The 25,777-nt window shown below is 37.8% G+C and overlaps 1 protein-coding gene across 1 annotated transcript in view; it reads right to left on the reverse strand.

Moving 5' to 3' along the window:
* Nucleotides 1–541: 541 nt before the first annotated feature.
* LOC124164991 overlaps nt 542–25,777 on the reverse strand; it is a 39,668-nt gene continuing 14,432 nt past the window's right edge. The window contains exons 2-30 of the mRNA XM_046542230.1: nt 15,727–15,854; nt 14,869–14,910; nt 14,631–14,782; nt 13,601–13,735; nt 13,040–13,168; nt 12,552–12,710; nt 12,324–12,466; nt 11,386–11,560; nt 10,831–11,018; nt 10,009–10,177; nt 9,371–9,515; nt 8,776–8,948; nt 8,453–8,670; nt 8,090–8,306; nt 7,545–7,767; nt 6,977–7,190; nt 6,313–6,476; nt 5,711–5,859; nt 5,309–5,445; nt 5,091–5,223; nt 4,765–4,992; nt 4,163–4,315; nt 3,519–3,704; nt 3,239–3,420; nt 2,904–3,043; nt 2,526–2,680; nt 1,822–1,970; nt 1,118–1,339; nt 542–709 (exon numbers count right to left, since the gene is read on the reverse strand). Coding sequence (XP_046398186.1) covers nt 631–709; nt 1,118–1,339; nt 1,822–1,970; nt 2,526–2,680; nt 2,904–3,043; nt 3,239–3,420; nt 3,519–3,704; nt 4,163–4,315; nt 4,765–4,992; nt 5,091–5,223; nt 5,309–5,445; nt 5,711–5,859; nt 6,313–6,476; nt 6,977–7,190; nt 7,545–7,767; nt 8,090–8,306; nt 8,453–8,670; nt 8,776–8,948; nt 9,371–9,515; nt 10,009–10,177; nt 10,831–11,018; nt 11,386–11,560; nt 12,324–12,466; nt 12,552–12,710; nt 13,040–13,168; nt 13,601–13,735; nt 14,631–14,782; nt 14,869–14,910; nt 15,727–15,854 — 4,687 coding nt within the window. The 3' untranslated portion in view covers nt 542–630. The remainder of the gene's footprint in view (nt 710–1,117; nt 1,340–1,821; nt 1,971–2,525; nt 2,681–2,903; nt 3,044–3,238; nt 3,421–3,518; nt 3,705–4,162; nt 4,316–4,764; nt 4,993–5,090; nt 5,224–5,308; nt 5,446–5,710; nt 5,860–6,312; nt 6,477–6,976; nt 7,191–7,544; nt 7,768–8,089; nt 8,307–8,452; nt 8,671–8,775; nt 8,949–9,370; nt 9,516–10,008; nt 10,178–10,830; nt 11,019–11,385; nt 11,561–12,323; nt 12,467–12,551; nt 12,711–13,039; nt 13,169–13,600; nt 13,736–14,630; nt 14,783–14,868; nt 14,911–15,726; nt 15,855–25,777) is intronic.

Here is a 25,777-nt window from a genome sequence, read left to right on the forward strand (position 1 = left end):
AGTCAAGCATCACATTACTTAGAAATAAGCAAAGTCATGAAATAAAATTTGACTTACTATTAATGATAATATAAATTACACGAATTAAACTTCCACAATTATGGCCAAATGATTGAAAAGATTCCAGTGAAGGCATATTAAGTCTAGCGAAATTCCATTCCATATAATTAACGTTACGAGAGTAGATGATCTGCAAATTTGCTTTTGAATTGATTTTAACACTTCAATGTGGGTGTTTATATTCATTAGTTGTTCCGTCTTATCCCTTGGACTCCGGCTGTCAGTACATTTCCGTCACTTACAAAATTTCTCGCTCGCATTTTGGACAGTAAAAATTTATTGCTGCTGTTTTCCATCGTTGAATTCAATTTAAATTTGGTACAGAGTTATACCCATACATTATCCCCAAATACACCAATGAAGGCATGACTAATAGGACTTTACCGTGTAATGTTGGACTTAATAATTAATGGGTGTCTCTTTATCCAGATATAGTTCATAATTATCAATTAAGGAAAGTGGTTTTCAAATAAACAAGTTGTGTTCAGAACGTTTTTTTATTTGGTATCAAAGTAAGCAGTTGGAGTCGATTTACATGATGCAGTCAATATGAGCAATGTAGATGTTGATTTAATGATGTTCGCTGCATGTTACATGCTTAGTCATATCCTCGGTGATTTCGGGACATTTTTCACCCAAGACGGTGTACCTGAAAGTAAATGAAGGAAAAATATACAGTAAATTTATTTTCATTTCGTTCTCAAATTCATAAATGGAGAGTATATTGATTTGTTAAATTATCGCTGCGAAATCAATCTTTTCGGTCCGTTTGAAGGTTAAAAGTAAGTGTTAGATCACCAAATAAGTTTTAAATAGTTTCATGCTGTGTATGGTATACCTATTACATGTCGCCATTAACTGAATAATCATAAATGGTGTATTTTAGAGTTGAAATGAAGTGATAAATGTCTTAGATTTTTCAATTATTTATGCCTGAATTAATGAAGTCCAATTTTGTACAAACAATTATACCAATCAATAATTTTGCCTTAAGCTTAGTGACTTGTGGTGAAATCGAAAAGTTATTGTGGCATTCTGGATACTCTTTCGTGCTTACCTGTATCCAAGGTAGTTTCCGACTTCGGCGTCGAAGGGGCAGGTCTTTGAGACCTCTTGCCTTTCAGTGAAGATGGAGTCGCTGTTGTAATTGCCGCAAATGCCGCAGTTGTGTCCACGGTACATGCCGGGAACAGTTACACTGACGGAGTGTCCAGTGTATTCAACCATCACTCTTGAGAGCTGAGAGAAGAGAGTCACGAATCCGTCCTTGTGCCAAAGCCTATGGAGGAAAAACATTGGTTTTGTGTTAAAATGTGAATTGCGGGGTGAAGGATGGTAAAAAAAGTGGCAAATACAGTGATGTATCTGTGTCTGACGTAAGTTTTAGTCTGTATAGATTGCATAAAAGATGCCGTACGAAGGCGTTGACTGAACACAGATTTTTTCGCTCATTGGAGCGGATCAAAGAAGATCATCTGAATCGAGGATGAATTACTTGATGAAATAAATTGGATTTCCGTTTACTTAAATAAAGGTTTTTACTTAACGTTTTTGTAATATGTGAATTTTGGAGTGAAGGTTAATGATGGTGGAAATTTAAATGCTTTGTCCGTTTCAAACGTCAGTGCTAGTCAGTAGAGATAGCTTAAAATCTGACGTAAGAGGACGTTGAGGGAACAATTATTTTTTGCTCTCTGGAGGAGAATCTAAGAATTACCTCAGGGGAGGGTGAATCACTCTCGGGATTAAATTCATGCTTACTTGAAGTCGTAGAACTGTTCGCCCTCAGGATATTGGTATCCGTTCTTGAGGCCTCCGGCAACTTCATGGCCATTGACGTTCACTTGGAAGTGTCCATTGACGTCAGGAACGATCTCGAGGTAATTTCCACCGACGTACAATTTGACGGCCTGAAAATACGTGAAATGACACCATTATAAAATGAACGGAAATGCTAGAAAGCCTCAATTTCTATGCTAAAGAACACTGAAAATGGCTCTCCAATGAATAGTCACAGGGCTAATAGAATATTTTTTGGATATCTGAGAAGTAATGTTTCAACTGAAGTGATTGTAAAGCAGCCGTTGTGGAGCCAGTGTGGGAAAGAATAATCCCAAGAAGTCTTAACTTGCCTTTTAAAGGTTAGAATATTATGAACTAGGTATCAAGCAAATCTGATTTATTAACGCTCAGGATCTTGGCTTTGACCGCAGAAAAAATGTGTGATTTTGTTGAGGGAAACTGTAATAATGGCAGCAATTCGACTTTTATGTCTTGAATATTGTTGTAGTATTTTATTGAACCTGAGGTGAGAAGAAAGTAGGAGGGTTCTGCTTCATCAAGACCATTGAACTATTTTTGAAATGAAGGCGTTGCGGCAAAGGTGATTATTTTTAGTTTTTCATTAATAATTGCTACATCGAAGTGTCGAAACTGAATTTATGTTACGGGAATGTTTCTCTTACCAGATCGTAAGGTCCCTCAACCTTCTTGGTGAAGACGGCGTACTTGGGATGATCAGAGCAGTCAGCGCTGGAGAGGGTGTAGCAGTGGGAGGAGTGGTAGTGGTAGGTGTCGTTGTCAAGGGTGAGCACGGTGGATGGGGTCACAACACAGGAGCCTAGAACATGATTCGGTAAAAATAAATTATAACCGGATATCTCAATACGATATATTTATAAATCTTGAGAAGTTTGCAAAATGGCTACGTCTCTCCGGCTCACATTGAATTAATTTTTTAATATTAAAATGGAGTTATGAAATGTTGGTTGAAGAATTGAAGAAATTGATATTCATTTGTACCATGTGGGAAGGGGAGGTAAGTTTGCATCAATGTGGCTTACTTAGGAAACCAGATTTGTATCCCCAGCGCCTGAAGAAGAAGAAACGAGAGCTCAGTATCGCCATATCTTCTTCGAAGTCCACCAAGAAGTGCTCTTCCTCCTCTTCTCCTTCCCAGCCAAAGTGGAAGTCAGCGTATGGCCTGGAAGAAAAAAGAATTGTCTGGAAATGCTGATGTGGAACTGGTACAATTTATTATTGTAAACATACAAATAAACTCAGAGGTTAGGGAAGAAAGGGAAAGGAGCATAAAATAGAAAAAGGACGAGGACAACGGTGCTGTGGTTGATGGAAAAAGAAATCAGGGTGTAAAAATGCGATATATCATGAAACTCACCTGTCCTTTTCGAACTCGAACTCGTATTTCAAAGCTCCGGTCTTGCCCGAGCCAGAGTGTCCCTCGGTTGTGGCTGGCACCTGTACGGTGATGTGATGATCTTCGGAGATCTCGTGCACGTGGAAAGCGTCCCCTATTGTTTCGTAGACCATCTTGGCGGCTTTGATGAACTCCTCTGGTATCTAAAAAAGAAACGGGAAGTGTATTTCATCCGTCTCTACATCACATATTTTATCAGAAATCTTAATTATCCCCTCATTCTCCGTTGACATGCACTCACATTGTAGTATTTGGCGTATCCAATGTACTTGCGCAGGACGGTGGAGTCGTAGGCGGCTTGGAAGCAGGCAGTTGTCACGGGCTTGTATGGTTTTCCCTTCCACTCTGGCTTCTCGCTGTCCTTGACGCACTCGCTATAAGGATACCGCTCGTGGTCAACTTCGACGGGAGTACCCGTGAATTTGGCCTGGGGTAAAATAAAAATTGTCCATTATATTTCGTGGGGGATATAAAGAGAGTAAACGTTATTTTAAGTTAGTAAGGGGAACTAGGAAATACAGATAAGAATAGATTCCATTCACAATGCGTTCAATTCAGCAACGCGAGATGTGCGTAATAAATTAGCGGTTGACATTATTCGTATTTTATATAACAGCCATTGAAATGGTCCCTTAATTGATTACCTGCGTTTGAGCGTTAGCTTGATATATATTTCGTTTTACTTATTAGAATTGTTAAAAATATTTAGATATGTCACTGCAATTAGCTCCGTTACCCACCTAGGGTGAATTTAATCTTGATTGTTTGGTTGGTTCTCTTTGACGTTTCTTATATTTCTTTTTAAATAAGGATTTCTCATTAAAGAAAAGAGATGCTCGTAGGAAATTGGGATTTAGCAGCGGGTGGATGCAATTGATAACATACCTTGAAGCCGTGGCCGTTGGTGGGGCACTTTCCGTCGGTTGTCTCTCCCCATGCCACGGAGAACTTGCTCGTCATTTCCTCATCCTTTGGCTTCCTAATGGCGAAGTGATCTGATGGCCAGTCGGGGTACGTGGCCTCGGCGTCGACACAGACCTAGAAAAACAAGAATTTTGTGCATTAGTAGGCCATCGGGTCTATTCGAGTTAAAATGTCGCCATTTTCGTGATGTCAATTCCTTGTAGCATTGGCAATATTATTAGTAGTACTCTATGGATCAGTGATATGGGAAATTACAAAACGAGATCAGAAATGAAAGTTTTCATGGCCTGGTGGTGGAGATGGATGATTAAGATCGAATACACGGATAGAGTGAGAAACAATGCGAGGTAAAGAAGAAAAGTGCGTATCTATGGACAACCGTATTCTAGAAAAGGCCGAGGTCGATTAGGCGTATCAAAAGACATAGTAATTAAATGAAGTAGGAGGTTATATGATGCAGGAAAAAATGGAAGCCGAAGTACCCGAATGAGTGTCAAGACGTTAGAATGGAAAAAAGAGCTGCAGAGTTGCAATCCCAGGATTTAAATGTTATGATTGAATACCTTGTAATCCTTTTCTGATGGAGTACTCTTGGTAATCCTGATGCCGAGATGGTTGTTGATGTGGTTGGGAGGCATATCCAGGAAAGCATTGAAGTTGAAGGTGTGGTAAACCTTGGAGTCATCCTTGAACATCACGGATCCGCGGACAGTGCTTCTTCCACCAGGGAAGACTGAGGCGCTTTGGACCTCCGTTTGATCATCGGTTATCATTTGAACAACTCCTTCCATCTGATGATAAATGGTACGACAAGGATGTGTCAGTGAAAACATCCATTAACTAATATTTCACAGGTATTATGCCATACAGATATTTCGATTTTTCTAACCTGGTTGATGGGGTATTTTGTGCTTGGAAGAGCCTGAAGAATGATTCCACAGCTTCCTGCTTTCGGTGAAAGGCCAAGGTATGTGTGCATTTTGCGGAATAACATGTTGATTTCGCCGAGAATATTTCCATACCTGAGAATTTGAGTAAGCATAAATATGACGATGTATATGAGCATTTGGCAATGATGTATTTTTATGATGCCGCTTTATTACTTACGCATTAATGTGGCTGGTGTCGAACATCCTCTCCACCAATGGCAAGAGCTCGTAGCGTGTCTCATACTGGTCGCAGTCGAATACATCAACGGAGTACTTCATTCCATCATACTTGTTTTCAAAGGTGAATACGTTGAACTGAAAATTGAACATGAAATTTCATTAACTATGATAACCATTTTCGTCATCCAGTTTATATCGTCGAACATTCTATTGTGTTTTTAGTGTGATTTGTGGGATTAGTTTTTTTGTGGATGCATTTGCTCATGAAATTGTATTGATGATTTCAAATATTTTTTTTTGAGTTTTGCTGGTAGAATAATTGAAAATTTATTGAATAATAGTTTAATGTAAATATACTTCAGTGTTAATATAATGGTGATAGCATTATATTTCAACTTACCCCGCGGTCTGCACGTCCTGACTTGTGAACGGTTTCGAATCTTGAGCAAGATGGGCAAGACTTGTGAAGAGTATCGTCAGATACGTGGTCGGTGGCGAAGGTCTGAGTCCTCACGTGGTACACCAAGCCCAAGTTGAGATCCTTAGTTTCTTTTGGTTTTGAGGATGGAGGAATTGAAATATTTCGATTAAAATAATTTTTTGGCCACATTTCTGATTGTGAGGAAGTTCATTGACTATTTTACCTTGGTGAATATTTTTTTCTATTTGTTTAAGTATTGTCAGAAAGTTTATACAAAATTTCTATTAGTTATTATCAGTTAGAAATATATTTGTCAACCACCGTATGACGTTTATTCCACTACGGATAAAAGTAATGACTATCTGCAGTAAATGACATAAAATTAGGGTAGTTGAAGTTATCAGTATAAATGAATTTATCGGAATTTGTTCCTGCAAAATGTTATTTGTTTTGAGCCAGTCAGGTTAAAACATTATTATGCCATTGTTAACGCTTGTTTAGTATGCTGGTGCTTTTTGTGTAGCTCTTTCACAGGAATTTCAAATCAATTATCACATTTGAACTTTCGCTTGCATACTAACCATCTCTGGCCATGGCGAACTTGAAGTGTTTCTGTGAGAAATCGATGCTCATGTGATTGTTGATGGGAATGGTGTACATGTGGACGTATGTGCGGTAGGATCCTTGCCACATGCCTCCGAAGGGGTTGTAGAAGCTCAGGGAGTTGCCTCCCGTGCGTCCATACCTAAAGGAGGAAATTTTAGATGAGACGCGCGAGGTATTGCATATAATAGGTCGTTGACATGTTGGATAATGTGGAAAAAAACTTAATTAAGTGAATTCCATTTACATGATGGGTCAGATGCATTAAGTTACGTTTGAGACCTTTTAAAAAGAAATTGCACTCTTTAACTAGTTATGCGTTTTTACGTTACGACAAAGATAGAACTATTTAACTTTTCATACAGGCAGCTAATAAAATGTCTCTATTTACTATGTTTATCAATAAAACCTATTTATCATTCAACTTACACAATTGAGATGTGGGAAATGACCATAACCGTCGACGGACGAAGAAACCAAATTAGAACTATTACTAAGACCTGCGATAGTGATTTGTATGTACATTTAGTGACTCGTTTTAGCCAGGAACATTAAATCAAGCGAGGAATAATTGTGAGTAATTAAGCAACGATTCTTGAAATACATTATTAGGAAATTCGACGGACGTAAGTGATTACTCACCTGAATTCCAAGGAGTTCTTGCGAGTGATGCGGGGTCCCGTGGTGTCATGAGTGAAGTCACCGACGATGGTCTGAATGTAAGGCACGGCCACGTTCCAAACAGCTGGCAGACCCATGTCCGTTGGCTGGACATACTCGTGGATGGTGGTGTAAAGGATGTTGTGCTGGCGAATCTTGAAGTCGCGTTGAAGGCTGCTGCCGATGCCCTTAATGTCTGTGGAACGAAGACGAAGATGAAATGTATACGTGAATACGTGACCTTAACCTTACGTGAATAATGAATGAATGGGCTGAAACACGCTGGGTATCACCACTGAAAACGTTGAGCAATGTATGGAATATAACTTCTTATTCACCGATGATAGCTTGATGGAGTATTATTATGGCATTCATTTATATATCAATTCCAGCATTCATCAATTATCAGCTAGGTGGACAGTCATTTTGTGTCATTTTTTCAAACTTCTTGTGTTTTGTAAAATTAGGTGGGATTGTTTAAATTATTGATTATATTTAAAGTTGCTTCTTATTTTTATGTCCACATTAGGGAGAAGTTGGAGATACTTACCGTCCACCAACTTCATGAAGTTGGTTTCGTCGTAGTACAGCGTCTCAACGATGCGGAGGTTGGTGTAAAATATGAATTCAACGTGGAATGGCGCAAGGCCTGTGGGCTTGATGTGCAGTCCCTCCAAGATCTTTATTAAATCTCCCATCTTGACAGCCTCCCTGTCTACCTTAAGCAGTTGGTTCGTGATTGATTCAACCACTCCTCCAAGTCTTACTTGAACCTGCAAATTGACGCAAATATTTATAAATAGATCATCTTTATTCTCCGACTTTAAGAAAAAGACTACAGTTAGGATGGATTTGAATCTTCCTGGGCAACATACTTGTTAATGCCATGGATTGAAGTGATTTCTAAAATGCATGTAAAAATGTGTGAAATCAAGTGAAAATAAAATATTAAGTCCCTAACGCAGGTCGAAATAATTTCAAATACTCACGTAAAATTGACTTGCATGGTAAAATGATCTTGAAATAACACCCATTGTTATGATTGATATGAATTCTCGAAGCTACATTTTTGTTACTAGTTCGCAGCGGACTTACAGCAAAGTATTCATTGGTGCAGCCGGAGAAGTATCCTCCCATGGAAAAGTAGAAGAGGTTAGGGGCTCCAGTGTGAGCATCTCCAATCCATGAGACCTTAGAACTGCCTCCGATGGAATGTTCGGGGTCCATGTAATCCATGTAATAATCGCCAGTGAAGAGATAGGTGGTGGATGGTACCTTGGCGTAGCGTATGAAGCGCTCAGCATGGTGTCCACTGAAATAGTAGTTCAGGACGGTAAATAATCACGGAAGCCCGATCCCAAATTTAGATAATTGACTTTGTGGAAAATGAGAATAGATACAAGTAACGTCGATGCAACTCAATTATGTCACAATATCATCAATAATCGGTCGACTTACATGGTCTTGTCGCAAGGATGCTGGGTTTTGCTGATGCTCTGGAGACCAGTGTAGAAATAATAGTACAGCTGGCTGCTTGGCTCTGATTGCATGTACCAGAAAATGCTCAGGAAGCGGTCGAAGCTTTTATCCGTGGTCATGAGGAGTTTCATGGCTGCTGCGCGCATTTCCACTGGTTCTTTGTAGTCGGTGAATATGGGCCAGTACAGGTTGTAGACCTGAGGTCACGGATTTTAGAATAGATTACAACGTGTATGGAGAAAAGGAGAAGCAAAATTTTAATACATAAGGAAATAAGCTTGGCTTATCAAAAACTTTCGTACCTTGGTAGGGTATTTTATTGCTCCTGCGTGAGTTCCCCAAAGTGCGACGTATCTCAAGTGACTGGAGATGGTCTTGTCTTTCACGACCTGCACCAGGTAATCAAAGGCTTTTCCTTCGGCCAAGTCCACTAGTGCGGTCAAATAGTTGAGCTTCACTCCATACTTCGTGGCAGCTGAAATAAAGTGTTTGAGTAATCGCTTAGAGCATCGATGGTTTTACTGAGCGAATGACATCAAACGTAGAGTTAAATCAGTGATCCTTCCATTTCATTGCTCCTTTGGACGTATTTTGAAAATTTCAGAACTGTTACCATGAGCTTAAAAATAGTGTTCAAAATGACAAGCTATTTGGAGAACGAAATGATGGAAATATTCTCCAGCTGTTTAAATATTTATTATTGAAAAAAGTGCTTATGGTATTATTTCATATTTAATATTTTTGCTAATATCATTTACCGATAAAAGTCGGCATAGGATGTATTGAAGAATTCCACAGAGGCCCTTGCGGTTGACTCCGTAAGAGCTCCCTGCGTGCACTTCCCGCTAGAAGGTTTCAATGATGGAATGAGTAAATTGGAAAATCTGAGGTACTCACTCTTGAATGACTCGAAGAACATGTCGGCGAAGTGATTGAACATCTCGGTGTCGTGGAATTTCTTGTAGGCGACAGACGCCATGTTTGCTACGCTGAGGACTGCGCTGTTCTTCACTCTGGCGTCCATGTCTACATTGAGTATAGCCTGAAATTCAGGGAAACGGATTTTTATGCAACTTCTTCGGAATCATTTCTTGAAATATTATTTAGCCCTTTGAGTGCCAGCCGATGTTTTAGTTAATATGCTAAAAATGCCGAGGCATTTTTGTTGATTCTGCAGTAGGTTAGGGAAAAAAATTAGGTCTCAAAAACAACTAAAGGTATATATTCAAAAACTTTAGGAAGTCTTTATTATGCGTGGTTTCACCGTTTTAATGTATTATTTGACGAATTTTTGGTAAACTGAGTTAATTTCTATAATTTAAAGAAAATAATTGATGTCAAAAGGAAATGAATATTGACTATTTAATGATTAGTGAACTATCAGCATCTTAGAGTGACATTGCGGGATGAGCGCTATTGCGGTCCTGGCACTTTGCGCGAGAGATAGGAGAAGCGCTCCCCGGCACTCTTAGGGTTAATAATGTAATGAAAGTGTATACAATGCTCTCATGAAGAGATTAAATAGTGTTCAGTACCTCGTATTCCTTGGCCATGGCGGCGGTTGGATCGCGGACGTAGAGAGGCGCCAAGCGCAGAATTTCGGAGGCAAAAGAGTCGGGGATTTTGTGGCTCACAATCATGTCGCGGATGAACATCACGCTAGCCTTGGACCCGACTTGAGCGGCCATCTCCAGGAAGGCGCCCCTGCAATGGTGAGCGTGTTTTATAGTTATGAAATGTGTACGAATGAGAAGGAAAAAAAGGTATGAACTACACACAATGAGTAGGAAATGAGAGTTATTCACTGTATACGGTGTCTCGACATCACTTCGCCATTATCGCATTGAAATGCAATTTGCAACGTGAAAATGTTTTTGCACTGTTTCCGTCAAATCATGTTCGTGCATGTTGTTAAAAAAATGTGATCGAAAAAAATGGCAAGGAAATAAAAACATACCAAACAAATAATAATAATTATTATTATTATCTTAATTTCTTTGAGATTTCGTGTAAAAATTTTCCATTTAGCAATTAAAAAGTTTATCTATTTTAATCCAATTGAAAATTTACGGTCTTTATTACTACTAACATTAGCGCCACGAAGTGAAATATTTACGTGGAAAAATCTTACCCCGTCAATGAAGTAAATAGTCACACATTTATATTAAGCCTTTTAAGCCAAAAATTATTCACTACCCTCCGAGAAAGCCAGAAATTATCATTATAAATGCATTAGAGGCGCATCACTTCCGTTGCAAACTTAAGCCTTCGTTTGATTTACGTTTAAGTTATAGTTAAATTAGTTGCAATGAATATTACATTCATTTTTTTAACCGTCAAATTTGAACATAACTTACCTCATCTTCTCTTCGAATGGTGTTTTAGGCTTGCTGTACTTGTCGAAACACTCAGCCAGGCTCGTAGCGTCCAGCAATCCGAGGTAGTAGGTGACTGGTTCTATCACCTGGCGGTTGAGTGTTGTTGTGTCAGCGACAACCTTCATCTCGTCCATGTAGTGGACCAGTTTTTCCAAGGACTTGTATACCTGGGATGGAACATACTGCGTAAGTACAGCTAGACATGAGTTGTCGTATGTTAAGGCTTTTCGTAATGATTTTAATTCAAGAATCAAGCTCCAACAAGTTATTTAACTATAACTCTTATTGGTTAGTGAGTTAATCATTTTCTTTTGTCGTTATTCGAATAGTACTATTTTATCATTAGCGAAAGCTTTTTGGATTGAAGATATTCCTAGTATTAAACCTAGCTTCCAAGTTATCGCTTAAAACCTTCGGAGTATTCGAAATGAATAAACTTTCAATTAAATATCATGCGTGGGATTTAAAGAGATAGGACGTTTTGATCTGAGGTGATTAAGGTTTTTTTGGATAAAAAATCATAAAATAAATTACCTTATCCATAATTTCTTCCTTAGCAAAATGGACGCGACCGCCGGTGACATCAGCCATTGTACCATCTGCGTTGTAGTAGCTGGGAATGACGTATGTGAGGTCCTGTTCTTCATGCGCCGGGGTGAAACTAATCTGTTGGGCGATGGGCTTAACGGACACAAAGGTGAAGTTTTGCCTGAGGAATGAAATATTTATCATACATTTATCTAAAGACTCTCCATAATTTAGAATAATTCGGAACAATTCTTGATATAAATCAACTCAAAGGTCAGTTGGATTTACTTCTACGGAAAAAAAGTTTCTTAATTCGGTGTATATGCTAACTCAATGGATCTTATAAAGCCCTCAAATAAAATTGATTTATAATAAAGTTTTTCATATTATGCTTTCGACGAAAGCAAAATGCAGGTGTACGCACAATTGTCCAGTAGAGTTATAGTAAGCAGGGACTGGAATTAGCAATATCACATTCGTATTTAATACGAGTGTTTTAGACTCCTATAATTAACTGATTCGGGCGTTACTTGGTGGAACGACGAAATGTTCATGGTGAAACAAAAACTCAGTACTATTCCACAAACTTTTATTTTAACAGTCTACTAGTTTCGATGAGTTTTTATTTTCACCATGAAAATTAAATATGGTTTACCAAATAGGGATCAATTGCCTATTGTACACTCCAGGGAAAAAGAAACTGATCACATTCGTGGCTGAATATTTAGTTGGTATTATATATATTCTGATACAGTTTTAAATTTTCTTTCATAAATTGAAACTTGCCGCGAAGAGTATATCTCTTTGCAATTTTTAATTTTCCCGTATAAATTTAAATTTGGCCATGTTACGTTGGGAAAATTTGTTTTTGTGCTTGGAAAGGAGACTTTTTGCGTGTAATGAACTTGTCTGAGAACATCTTTAAAGGGTGATTTGTTACTCACCTCACGAGAACCGATTGATCGTCTGAAGCACCGTTGAAGGGTACAGCTGCCGCGACGGATTTGGCGTAGATTTCCTTGATTTTCAATCCGCCCTCCGTGGAAAGTTTGTAGTATCTGGTTCCACCCATCAACAGATAATTCTCCTGCGGCAGACGAATATATTTATGATTTATATGTCCTCCACAAGCTCCGTTGTTGACATCACATGCTGTTAAAGTTAAAACTTACCTGATGATCATATTTGCATTTTTCGTATTCGCCGTTGCTGAAGTACCTGGTGGGGAATTTTTCACACTGGCTGTATTCCTGCATCTTCATGACGTCAACATAGCCTGATTCCTTAGGAAGGATTGTGTAACCAATGTTGCACTTTCCGAACAATGATTTCTGCAATAGAAAGAATCGGTGGAATTGATTTCTTTGCACACATGGTAGCTAAATGGATTCAATGCAGTGCACACCTAATTCTTTTGGAAGAAAAATCTTATGCAATAAAAATATTTCCAATCGAAAAATCATTTTTTGGTGTAGAAATTGATTCGGTGAATGAATTGACTGTAATTGAGAATTTGTATCGTCTTTCATTGTACAAGAATTTTTAGCAGGCGATGCGTGCTCTTAGGCCGCGCTGCGGTGAAATTGGTGCTAAGAGCTTAAACTACTGTGGTAAAATAAATATTCCGAGTTTTGCGGCACTGCTGGTGATGTTCACCTACCTCCTCGGACCAGAAGTTACTTGGCGTATCATAGTGGAGTTGTGGAAGGTCCAACTGGAAGATGGCAGCCACGGCCTTCTTGATATTCGTAGACCACAGTGGCTCCTCGGACGTCAGCACGGATTTGACCTGAGAAAATATTTATAATTTTCAAGCGCATATATTTAAAGAGATTGGTGTTTGAGTCATGAGGCAGAATAATGGTTATATGACATTCTTAAAGCAATTTTTGGAGCGAACTACTCATGCGTAGTTAAAAAAATACAAATGAAGGCTTTGGTTGCTTAGAAAATGCTCTATTCATGTGCCGTTTTTAAGGGCGAGAACTCATTATTGGAGATGCATAGAAGTAGAAGTGAATTTTTTGGTGTTTGAAGCTGGTATCAAATTTATCACATAGCATTTATGAGCGTCATCCCTATTTCTACTCATGATAAATTGCTTATATATTGGTGAGCTCAATGGATTATAATTAATAAATGTGTGTTAATAATAATATATATATTATATAGTTTATAATAATATATAATTTGTGTAATATAAAAGTGTTTCAGGTCTTACCTTTCCTCCCTCGTAGACGACCTCGAACGGCTGCTTGAGGACATCGCTTTCTGGTGGTGAAGCGACGAACTTTGCATCGGAAAAGTCGTGCGTGTCTAGCTTCCCATTTGACACCTGGTAGCTGACATCTTGGAACTGCAATAGAGAAGGTATTATTAGAGCCCATTTGAGGTTTTCTGAATATTCATCTTTCTTTATTAAAATGCTATTTTCTTTTTGAAACTTATGGGAAACATTGCGTTCAGGTATTTAATATTGGAAATCTTCTTTCCCATCAAGCAATGAAAATAGCTGCCGTTATAAGTGCTCTCTCCTCAAACTGAATAGTGCTTCGCGTAAGAATGTGAGTTAAGCGTCCAATGATCTCTCAGTTCTAGATCCTTTATTTGATTTTACTCAACGAATCACTATCAAGTATCTAATAATAGGTAATGGGAGTTCGAAATAAGAAATTCGGGCTTAAATTTGAATGGACGACTATACAATATGAATTTTGAGAGCCGTCGGAGAAATAAGTATTTGCTAGATCTTTTGAGTCAATATAATTTCTCGGAGTGAATAATGTTTTCGCCATCCAAGACGTTATATAGAGCCCCAATGGTATTCCATTTCCTCCGTGGGCATCGTAATTGAGTAGTACATTGTAATATATTTAAAAAATTGCAGGGAAATCACCGGCCTATATGCACTATCATTATTTATCAGGAATGAGGGTTGCCGTGGAAAGAAATACTTCAAAGTCTCATATAGTTGAGCAATTGGGCATAAATAAGTACGAACCGCCCATTATCTTTCTAAAAAGTAGGAATGAATATAAAAATAAACAAAATCAAAGATTAATAGACGGTGTTATTTTTGGAATAAATCAATATTTAAATAATGATGCTTATTGCTCGGCTTTATTTTGTATTCCGTTAAACTTGCCGACTTAATAGCAACTTGTATGCTGCTTAAACAACTTATCTTCTTTCGGATTTTGTTAAATTTACAAATATTAGAGAAATTCTCTCAAGCTAAGGAGAGGTATTACCTGGAAGATGGCCTTTGAACCTTCGATGCTTTGAACGTGGAGGTCCGCCTTGATTCCAAACTGCGATGCGTATTCCTGTGGGACTTGGCTCTCTGCTCTTACATCGGCGAAGTATCTGTACACCGTCTCGACGCCACTCCCGAAGAAACCATCTGAGGAAGGAAAAGTAATCGTCTTATCCTATTCCGTCTTGTCATAACACTCGTCAAATATGCTCGTAAAAGTTATGCGTTCTTACCGTCAGCATGGACGAATCCCAGAACCGCGAGCGCGAAAATTCCTGCAATATAAAAGGGATAGGTTAGCGATTCTTATAGAAGGCAGCCCACAATTCATTTGTCTTAGCCGGGATTATTTGCACTTGCTGGTGACTGTGTATAGTACAGCTATGGCTATTCTGAGGCTATTTCCTTAAATGATATCAATCCGCTTAACTTTTATATGCTACAAATATCATGCGAAATATTATGTATACGAATTCTTTTTTTTGCATGTAATTGCTGTGATTCAAGTGCTCCCGCATCCAATAAACTTCAAGTCGTGATGCTAAATTTATGACACACCTTTTGAGAAACTAAAACGGTCTTTCATGGTAATGTGGATTTCAAATAGAAGGCGTTCCGGTGGCGAATAATGGTATTAAATATCCATAGAGTGAAATTATCAGTGTTTGGTGAATTTTCGGATGAAAATTCATACAGTACTACGTTTGTTAGCATCTGAGGATACATATTTCGCTAACTTCTTGAGATTCTCGTATGGCTGGTGGCCTAATTTAAAAATGACTAAAATCAAACTTTAATCTGAATCAATTCAGTTTCTGCTACGGTTCGTTTCGTACATCATGGTTAAATCCAATATTTTAAGGTTTTCCATGCGAAACTATATAAAAATAACTTGAAGGTATTACATTAAATTTCCTCCTAATATATTATTATTTTCTAAGTTTCTAGGGAGTTCTTATTCAAAATTCACTCCTTCAGGTTTCTCAAGCATAAAATTTTATCCAATTCCATTGGTATTGGAGCAGAAATTTAAATCGACAAGGGGTGAAATGAAAACGGAGCAAGGGGCATGGGCTGTGACAGGTACTCACCAATAGCCAGTCGTGTGGTCCCCATGGCTGACACTGAGACTAAGCGATGAGTAGAGGGCTGCCGTCTCCTTTTATTCTCCTCCTCAGAGCCCTCCTCCCAACCACCCACTTGGTCCAGGAGGTGGGTGCTGTGCGGGCGGGGTCACGTTAACAATGGAATTGCCAGTGGAGGGTGTTAGGGTCAACGGAGAGATTTGATAGTTAAGAGGAGGGAGAAGGATGATGCTGCTGAGGAGAGCGGTGGGGAGGGGGCTCAAACTCCTCTCTTTTCGCTGGTTATCGCTCCAAGTCTTTGCTATCTTCCATTGTTTTCCGCTGGGTCGGCGATCTCGGAATGAGTGCGCTCGTGCCGTGGGTGAAGGTGGTGCGGTCATTTGCGGTTGGAACTCGGGAGTATGCGGATTCGCCCGGGGTAAGGAGAAAATTGTGTTGCGAGTTGTGGGATAAAAATGCCTTCGTGGAGGATAAGTGTGTGTCAAAGTGTTGGACGTTTAGTCCCTTTCTCTATCGAGTTTAATGGCAGTTAATCGTATTGAGGGATAAATCTTTGCTCAATTTCATACTATCAGAAATAGGATCCATGTCTTAGCTGGCTTTTTCAAGTTGCACTGATAGAAAATTCCTCCGTCTCTCTATTATTGAAACTTTGGAACAAATTCTAACCCTAAAATTACATTATATAAGATTCGGGGATTCGTGTTATTCATGAGGGCGAGATCCTTAATTAATTCCTTTAAGCCTGTCGAAAATCATCTTCCTACTCAGGACGGAGGGTAGTTAAGACTGTAAATTGTACATTTTATCTTTAAAGTGTATCTTCGCAAGTTCTAAAGGTTTCGATTCCGCTACCAGTTTTTCTAGAACCGGAAAATATAGCAAAAATATCTGAAGCATGTCGAACGCAAGGGGTGGTTCTCCTTTTCTCCCTCTACCTGGAGAAATATTAAACTCAAGGTTTCGATAGAGGTTGGTCGCTTTTTCGATTTTTTTCTTTCAATATATTACTGGCATTGATTTTTTATGTTGAAGATGACAGGAGTAACGTCTGCATGACCGCCGAATACTTAAATGAGATGTCTTTAATTTTTTGTACATCGAAGTATTTAAGTCTTACCTACGTTCAAGTGACAAATAATCCGGGAATGTTCATAATCTTTCTTGCGATTTCATTGATTTTAACTGCCTGAAATCTTTCTCTCATTTTAGATTTATTTGAGTCGATACATCATTGTTCTTGCTGGGTTAATGCCGTGATTGTACGGAATACTTGATTTCTGACTGTTTGAACTGCCATTTTCGATTTCGATAAAGTTTTTTTTAAGTGGCCGATGAAGATTAGCATTTAAAATCGGGACCCCTGGCAAAATTTATGCTGAGAGTAATTAGTTATCATGGAGCTTGTAGGCCCTTTTCATTAAATAATCACCTTTGCAGCATTTCGGAACTTTCTTTCCTCTTGTTGGCTTTTATTAAATCATTACGATTTCAGGTAATTTGTAAGTTTGAGTCCAGGAAAAATATTAATGATATCGATGCATACATTGTACTATATTATACAGACTATAGTTATAAGCACTGAATCAATCCAGTCAGTCAGACTTCTGTGTTGGGTTTTCCATTTTTTCTATATCCAACAGCAGGAAAGCGTTGCTAATTAAGAGTATAAGTTAGGTTACTTATCTTATATCTTAATTCGTAAAGCCCAAACGGTGAAAAAATTTAACGTTTTAGCTAATGTTCAGTATTAATGGCGAAGTAAATTCATAAAAAAACAGCTTAGCTGGCGAATTATTTTTTTACGGCACAAATATACCTTCATAGGTAATCACTTCTGTGACAAGATGTTGATTATGATTTAGTGATCGTAATCTATAAATCTCATCCAAAGCTTTCCATGTTTATCTATTACACTTCATGGATTTTTGTCTTTGAATAACGCTGGAAATCGTAATTTAGCGAGCCTCTCATGCGGTCAAGTCGAAAAACTTCTTGTAAAATGTAGGCGGCAACTCTTACTGCAAAGCGATCAAATATCTATGACTATAGCCCGGTCAAATTAGCCCAAAAAATAAGGGTACCCTTGCATAAATTGCCAACAAGCTGAAAATGTGAATGAACCTCAAGGATACCACTCTAATGAAATCCTGAAAAGTCCCCGCAAATCACGCGTGTGCAAAACATTTTATTCAAGGTCAAAGGTCACAAAAATGAGTTTTTTTTGCATTTTTTGGCCAAACGGTTAGTTTTATGATAAAAATTGCTCAAACCGAAATTGTAGATCAAAAAATTATCTAAAAAATTGTCATTTCACTTTGTTCTCTAATTTTTACCGTTTCTGAGAAAAAGCCATTCGAATGTATGCGAGTTACGCGTCCAATAATGTTCGGAGAGCGCAACAATATAGTCATGCATATCACGAAGAATACGGCTCCAGCCTACATTTGAATGGCTTTTTCTCAGAAACGACAAATGTAAGAGAAAAAATACAAATAACAATTTTGTAGATAATTTTTTGATCTACAATTTTGGTCTGAGCAATTTTTATCATAAAACTAACCGTTTGGCCAAAAAAATGCGAATAACTCATTTTATGACCTTTGACCTTGAATAAAATTTTTTGCACCCACGGGTTCGATGGGGACTTTTCAGGATTTCATAAGAGTGGTATCCTTGAGGTCCATGCAAATTTTCAGCTTGTTGGCGATTTATGCAGGGGTCAATGTCTATTTTGACCGGGCTATAATGATCCTTTGTAAACTCTGGCTATGGCAATAAATAGAAATGTGTTAATAAAACTGTACGTATGCTCTATTTTCAACATGAGGATATTTAAGATGAATGCAAGTTGTCAACGGAGACCGATGGAATGGAAAGCTTCTCATATAGGTACCGTGTATGTCTATAAAATTTTTAAATTGTATTTGCTGTAATTTTGAAACTCAAGATTTCATCTCCCTCTCATTCAGCGATTCAAACCGAACGGTGGTCGGTATTTTAGGGTACAGCTCACCCAGGACTAAACCACAGGGTTGTGAAATTCACAAATTCGGAGTAGGGGAGCCAATTAATTTTCCTTGGTCACCTCGCACTTGGAATATTTTGATCTTGGCTTGACCCAGTAATAAACCCGAAATTTCTTATAGTTGCTATTATATGATTTTGTATGCTGACGAACTAGGCAGAGGTAGGTGTTTACTGTGTAATCACAGGCTTTCATTTTAGTTTCAGTGAACAATGTCGCCATTTTTAAAATCCATTATTTCCAGGTTTTTTTTTTGCTCAAGACAATTGATATTAAAATGCCCAATGTAATGGCACTCAATTTCTCTCGTTAAATATGCGATCATAATTTCATTCTCAGCTATCCTTCAAAACTCAAGTTAATATAAGGCGGATAGCAGCAGCCTGCACCTTTTCGCTGCATTCTGCAATCATAGGGGTATTCTATCAGTATGACCTGTCTCTTTGGTGATAAAAGTATCGTGCAGTGAGAAATTTTAATGTTTCGAATTAATGCTGTTCTTTTCTGTTGAATTAGAGGGATTTAATTTGCTTTTTCCATTTTATGCAATAACGGATGAATGTCAATGGTAATCCGTTGACATTCTACGGTGGATGAGAGAATAAAAGTGAGTATGTTGAAATAAACAATGAAATCCCATATCATCTGCTACCAAATTATGGACTGTCTGAATGTCAGTAAATTACATTAGCACGAGTAGATAAAATATATTTTGTGTTTCGGTATAATAATTAGCTGGAAACACTTGTTAACTTAACAAAGAATGCCACTCTGAAAAGTTTCCGGGTAGCAAAGTTGGTTGCTGTGATATGTTACACACGGCCAACCTGTTACCTGTCCTGATGTTTCTTATCCAATTTACTCCGTTATAACTGACCACTAAATACACTCCGAACTATGCAATGTTATTCATTTATCATTGTATTATAACGGCTAACCCGAATAGGAGCACACACGCAAGTTCAGCACTTTACTTAACATCCAAAGTATATAACATAGAAAATGTCCCTTCCTAATCGATTTTGCCTACTTAGTCCACCAAATGAGCTCATTAACGCCAGTGCTATTCTCTAGGTTCGGCATGCTATAAATCGTAATTTATCTTTTCTTGCATTCAATTTTCGTATTCATAACTCTATGAGCTCTTATTTATCAAGTGTTCAGGCTTCACTTGGTTGAAACGCGTATATACAGGGTGACCCATTTATCTTGACAACCCGAAGTAACTTTATGTCCAGATGCAAATTCAGAAATATGTGTCAAGCAAATGTTCATTAGCCGTCAGGGGGACATTAATCAGCATGACTGTCTTCCTTGTAGCTTTGTTATTTACCAAGATATGAACAGCGGTATGTCTTTTTCAAATGGAGGAAATGAATTGCCGAATAAAATATATAGGGTGCCATTTAAAAAAGAAATACCGCTGTTCATATCTTTGTAAATAATAAAGCTACAAGGAAGGCAATCATACTAATTAATGTCCCCCTGACGGCTAATCGACATTTTGTTGACACATTTCGGAAATACACCTGGACAAAAAGTTATTTCGGGTGGTCAAGATAAATGGGACACCCTGTATAGTGCGAAATAAATCACTTTGAAAATACCTCAATATTGACTATATATTTGATATAATAATTGAAACCCAGGGTCGGAATAATAAAGTTTTGTGGAACATTACGAAGTGATTAATTTCACACTATATTCATGAGCTCAGTTTCGTTAACGTAATTTTCAATTCACATGGTAAAATTTATTCCGTGATTGAATCCGCGTGCTTCCTATTTTCTTTTGAGATATGGGCCCGTTTGTCATATATTGCGCCTATCCAACAATTACGGCCTTTTTGCGCTTTATGCAACACGGGTACAGTTATTTTACCTTGATTTCTACTTTACAAGTTTTTCTCATTCAACTGCCACTAGGTATGCATGGATACCAAAAAAAGGTAATTTTAATACATGTTCTATCACTACCTCTATGAACGTTTTGCAAAATACATTTGGTGACATGTAACAAAATAATTTCTGAACCTTTACCTTGTTCTTAGCCAATGCTCTCGCAAAATCAGAGGAACGACCAAAATAGATCTTTGTGTTTATATTGAGTTTTTTTTGGGACGAATAGATTTACTAGGGATTTTTTATCTCTTGATACGTCTTAGTAAGGGCATACTAATAAACAGTGGAATAAACACAAATTTGAATTGATATTTTTTAGATTACCTGATATATAACAAAGGGTGCATAACGTAGCACAGCTTATCTATAAATCGATTTCTCTGTCTCAATTAGTGAATTGCATTTAATATCATTCATATGACAGTATTAGAATGGGCTCAGAATAAAAATTTATTACTTGTGTTATCGGTAATGAAGCAGTGGCTCAAATGAACGAAAACGTATTCCACATGAATGATGACTATTCAAATACAAAAATTTCGGAAAGAGAGAAATTGGCCTTATGAAAGATTTTGGCCTTATGAATGCAATTGCTTGGTAAATTATATTCTTAGAAGCAAATTGAGTAAAATAATAAAGACTTTGATTTTCATCGTGTTCAATGTAAAGTAGGTTGTTTGATGTGTCTTTAAAACCCGTCTTCCTAGTGCCTGTGTAGTACGGATACTCCTTTTGAAATTTTATCCTACCTAAATCCGATCAATCATTGCATTGTTTGATTGGGGTGGATAAAAAGCTTTCTTTCTTCATAATTAACACGTTCTTATCTACACGTGATATTTCTTGCCTCGACCACTACTTTCAATTCCTTATTTCTCGGCCTTCGGTTAGTTAACCGATACCTCCACTGAGCAAACGCTCAACAATCGCCCATCGAATCAAATCCGCTCATCCAGTACTACTAGGGCTAGTAGACGAGCGGATTTCTTTCGGTGGGCGATTGTTGAGCGTTTGTACAGTGGAGGTATTTAACTGCTTTTGAATTGAATGCTTCGTTTTTAGCCATGGTTTCAATTTACATTTAAACATTGTCAGGGCTTCAGAATTTCCTTTTACGCAATCGATGACTTTTACGTAGTACTCGAAAGCAGGGTAAATACTGCACCATGTTCTCAACTCTTGAATCTAAGGATTTCTCGATGATGTCATAAAAATGTTAAAAATTCTCTATTTGATGGCCATTACCACCCAGTTTTTCGTTGTCTCGTGACCCATTGATTTTTCCTCAGTATACGTTATTCTTGGTTAAGTACGATTGATTATAAATACCTCCTATAGAAAATACCTCAATAAATTTTTGTGTCAGGAGGAGTACCTATGCTATACAAGTGATCCAACAAGTGATATACAAGTGACAACTCCTGAATATGATGCATAGATTCTCTCATACCCCCTGTATTGATATGAAGATATGATATGAAGATAAGCTGACTAGATAGGATGGATAAGATAGACCCGAAGCCCTGGAATAAAGGGTGCGGCGTCCTTATGTGCTATTGCTTGCTTGAGTTTGAGTGCAAACGACTCTGACAGTAATGGTTTGGTTTCAATCAATTTAATATTGGCATTTTTTTAGGTGTTCTCCCAAAGTCGTGAACATACAAATAAAAAGAAATTTAACTAGAAAAATGTAGGACTTGATCCAGGAATCAGGCTCTTGATTTCAGTGGAATGGTGACCTCCAGAATATAATCCTTACTTGGTGGTGGAAAGAGCATTTTATTCTCGTGTTACATTTTAGTGAGAAAAAGTAAAAAAATAAAGGGTTATCATACAAGAATGTTGCTGTTTTGGATATGTTTAAAATGAAAATAGAATACCTCACTTTCTGTTTCTGATTTTTTTATTCTTCGAAATTGTGGTCTCAATCAATTTTTTGTCTTAATTAACAAATTTGAATGTATGAGCCCGTAGTCGCTCGAAGATAGAAACCCTGCGTCGATATTAGCCTATTCGTAAGAAAAGGCGCCATGGAGACCTCGGCTTAACGTCCCATCCGACGGACGGAGTGATGCGTTTGAAGTGCCCTATTTTAGGTATTCAAGGAGGGATTCGGCAGAAATATCTATCTTTCTTTGAGTTACTGAATCCGCACGATTCTTTTGTGATGAGCCCTGTACAGATTTGAATTGATATCCGTTGGAATTTCCGATCTCAATTTTATTTAACTGATTACAACTCGGGATGCCATGTCGCGTATTTAAATGAAATTTCGATTAATTTTGAGCGTCGTTTAATGAATAGGATGCAATTGAATTGGCGCATGGATTTCATAAATATAAGGAAGAAATAAGTTAACGTGCAAAAATACTCAAATCAATATGCGCCTGGCGTAGATTAAAAATACCATCGCAGAGGTCATTCTCTCCATTTAAGCGCGGATCTTGCGTTCAAGGCCTAAGGTCTTTGAAAGAACAATGGATTTTTATGTGGACCTCTCGTCGCGAAATCGTTCTGAAGATAGCTGTTTGGAGACAATGAAGAGATATACTCTTAGTGCCTCATTTTTGTCGCGGCTCTTACTCACCGGAATCAGGGGCAAAGAAGCGTAATCACAATGCGTTATGCTCTTCGATTTCAGTTTTGACTGGTCTATTCTAAATCAGACTCAATATTGAGATATCAAGTTTGATAGTTGTGCCTTCTCATTAGTAATGAACCGTATAATACTCATCACTTAATGCATTGTGGACAGGCCACGAGTTTACTCGTGTTTCACGCTACTCGTGTTTTCTACATTCTTACTGCATATTTAAACTCGATGGCCTTCGTGTTTCCGATAGTTTAGGGGTTTGTCAGTAATTAAATTAACTGTAGTTGAACGCAATAATCCAAGTTAATTGGAATGCATACCCGTTATCATGGGTAGGTTCCAAAAAAATCCGCTCTTTCATTTAAAAGAAGAAAAAACCGCTTTATTATTGCATAAGACTTCAGATAGCACTTGTCTTGTAGGCGTTGCCATGGCTGAGCGTGGCTGATCATTGAGCTCTGTTTCTGCATCTCCTGAGGCTGTAAGATTCTTTACCCATCGCCAAACTTCACTCCTACCAACTGCAGCGTTTCCATACACAGCACAATAACGGTTATTGATGTTCACTACGGTTTCTTATTCTGTACACAACAATTCAATAACAGCTTTTGACGTGAGTCGTATGTAGACGCCATTTTGACGCTGTACTACGATTCAGCTATTAGTTAAAACGGTGTGAAACTTCATCAGCGCAGAGAACAAGCATCAATTGCGAATAAACGTCAAGGAAATTGATCTATGTAAATCAATGGCTTTAAAAAAAAATGTGGAGCATTACTTATTGAACGACCCTCGTACATATAGTTACATAATAAGTGATTGAAATATAATGAAATTGAGTGTGGCTTACTGCTGAATTTTCTTTAAAAAAAATCAAGTGCATTGTATCTTTCACGATAAGGCCCTTTAAAATAGAAGCTTTTTCGCACCGACTTCAGTAGAATATTTTCAAAAATTAGTACAAAATTTAGTTAGCTACCATGCTTTTGATTTTTCACCAATCCATATATTTGGGCATGGGAGCTATTGGACTTGCAAAGTTTACTCTTGGTGCCATCGTTAATTATCATTTGGATCAGTGGCGTTGCCAGGGAGGGGGGGCTCGGGGGGTCCGGACCCCCCCGAAATATAAAAACACAATTATTGTCCTTCATATAAGAAAACAAAATATTGAAAAATCAGGAATTTACAAAATGTTTCTTTAACAAATTAAGTTTTTTCGATTATGAAAAGTGTTAAAATTAGTTTAAAACCCATTACTTTGTGCCCGGTTTTTCAAAAATTTTCACCCCTGGTTTTGGGCCCCCGAACGAAATTCCTGGCTACGCCACTGACTTGACTGTAAAGAAGCCGAAATTGATTGTAGCCGCAAAGCAAAAGTAGGATTATTGGTAATAGTTCTACATATTTTTAGATAGTGTGTTTTTGGGGCCATAATATTCTCGGCAACGTCTGATAAAATTTATTTCGTGCTTCGTGAGCCTCTTCTGCTCTTCTAGCAGTAGCCGAAGTAGAGTATATATATTTTCGTTCATGACGGACTCGGTGTCGCCGGGGTAATATCCTAGCCCGCCGCATAAGAGATCGCGGGTTGGATTCCCGCTTGGGTAGGCTGCCGCTATTCAGGGCATAGCTGTTCGTCTATGTTTGATTTTTTAGTTAAGAACCCCGATGTATAATGCTGGAGGTGCTGTTTTCGGTGGTACAGGAATAAAAAGTCTGTCTTGTAAAATTAAGCTTGATTGTTATTACATGAGTTTCTGCTTATATAAAAAAAATTCTCTGGAAAAAGTGGTAGCCATTAAAGGTGATATGCATTCTTGGTGTACCCTCTAAATTTGAACAATTGTTTTTCGTATTATTTACTTATACGAGTGAATACAACAGTCAATTCAATTTCTCGTGCGAAGGGAATTTACACATTTACTAGCGTTAAAATTAAGTGGAATGAAGAAGTAGTAACTGTAAAATTTGGTTTCTCCTTCGGTTTTCTTGTTCATTGTTGTCGCCATATATTGACCTTCACCAAATACTTCATAATACGGTAAATTCCGGTTAATTGGGACATATCGGGACTTGTGCACTTTGCCCCAATTAAGCGGCTGCCCCAATTAGGCGAAATCTCTTGTAATTGGGCATAAAAAACTTTGAAATGGTAGAAAGAAGACCAAAGAATGTTTATAATACAACATACGTTTATTAAACTATTAATTTGATTAATAAGTCAGCGAGTTTAGTTAATTTATAATCATTTTTAAGAAGTATAACACTTTTGTTAAAAATATTTTTCACAGCCTCAGGCGAGGCTGGATGAATGTCTTTTACTTAGTCATATTAAAGAAAAGTCCTATCCTCTCGCGGATAGTATAACAACAAGAGCTTCCAAAATAGGGCAAGAGTAGGAACATTTGTGAAAAATAAGAGTAAATCAAAGGAGGAAAATATAAAAAACTAGTATTATGAAAACAAAAAGTTTTATGTCGTCGCGAGTATAGAGTCTATGTCGCCGACTCATGGCCCAATAAAGCAGCATGC

Source organism: Ischnura elegans, chromosome 9 (genome assembly GCF_921293095.1).
Source record: "Ischnura elegans chromosome 9, ioIscEleg1.1, whole genome shotgun sequence".
NCBI classification, from domain to species: Eukaryota; Metazoa; Arthropoda; class Insecta; order Odonata; family Coenagrionidae; genus Ischnura; species Ischnura elegans.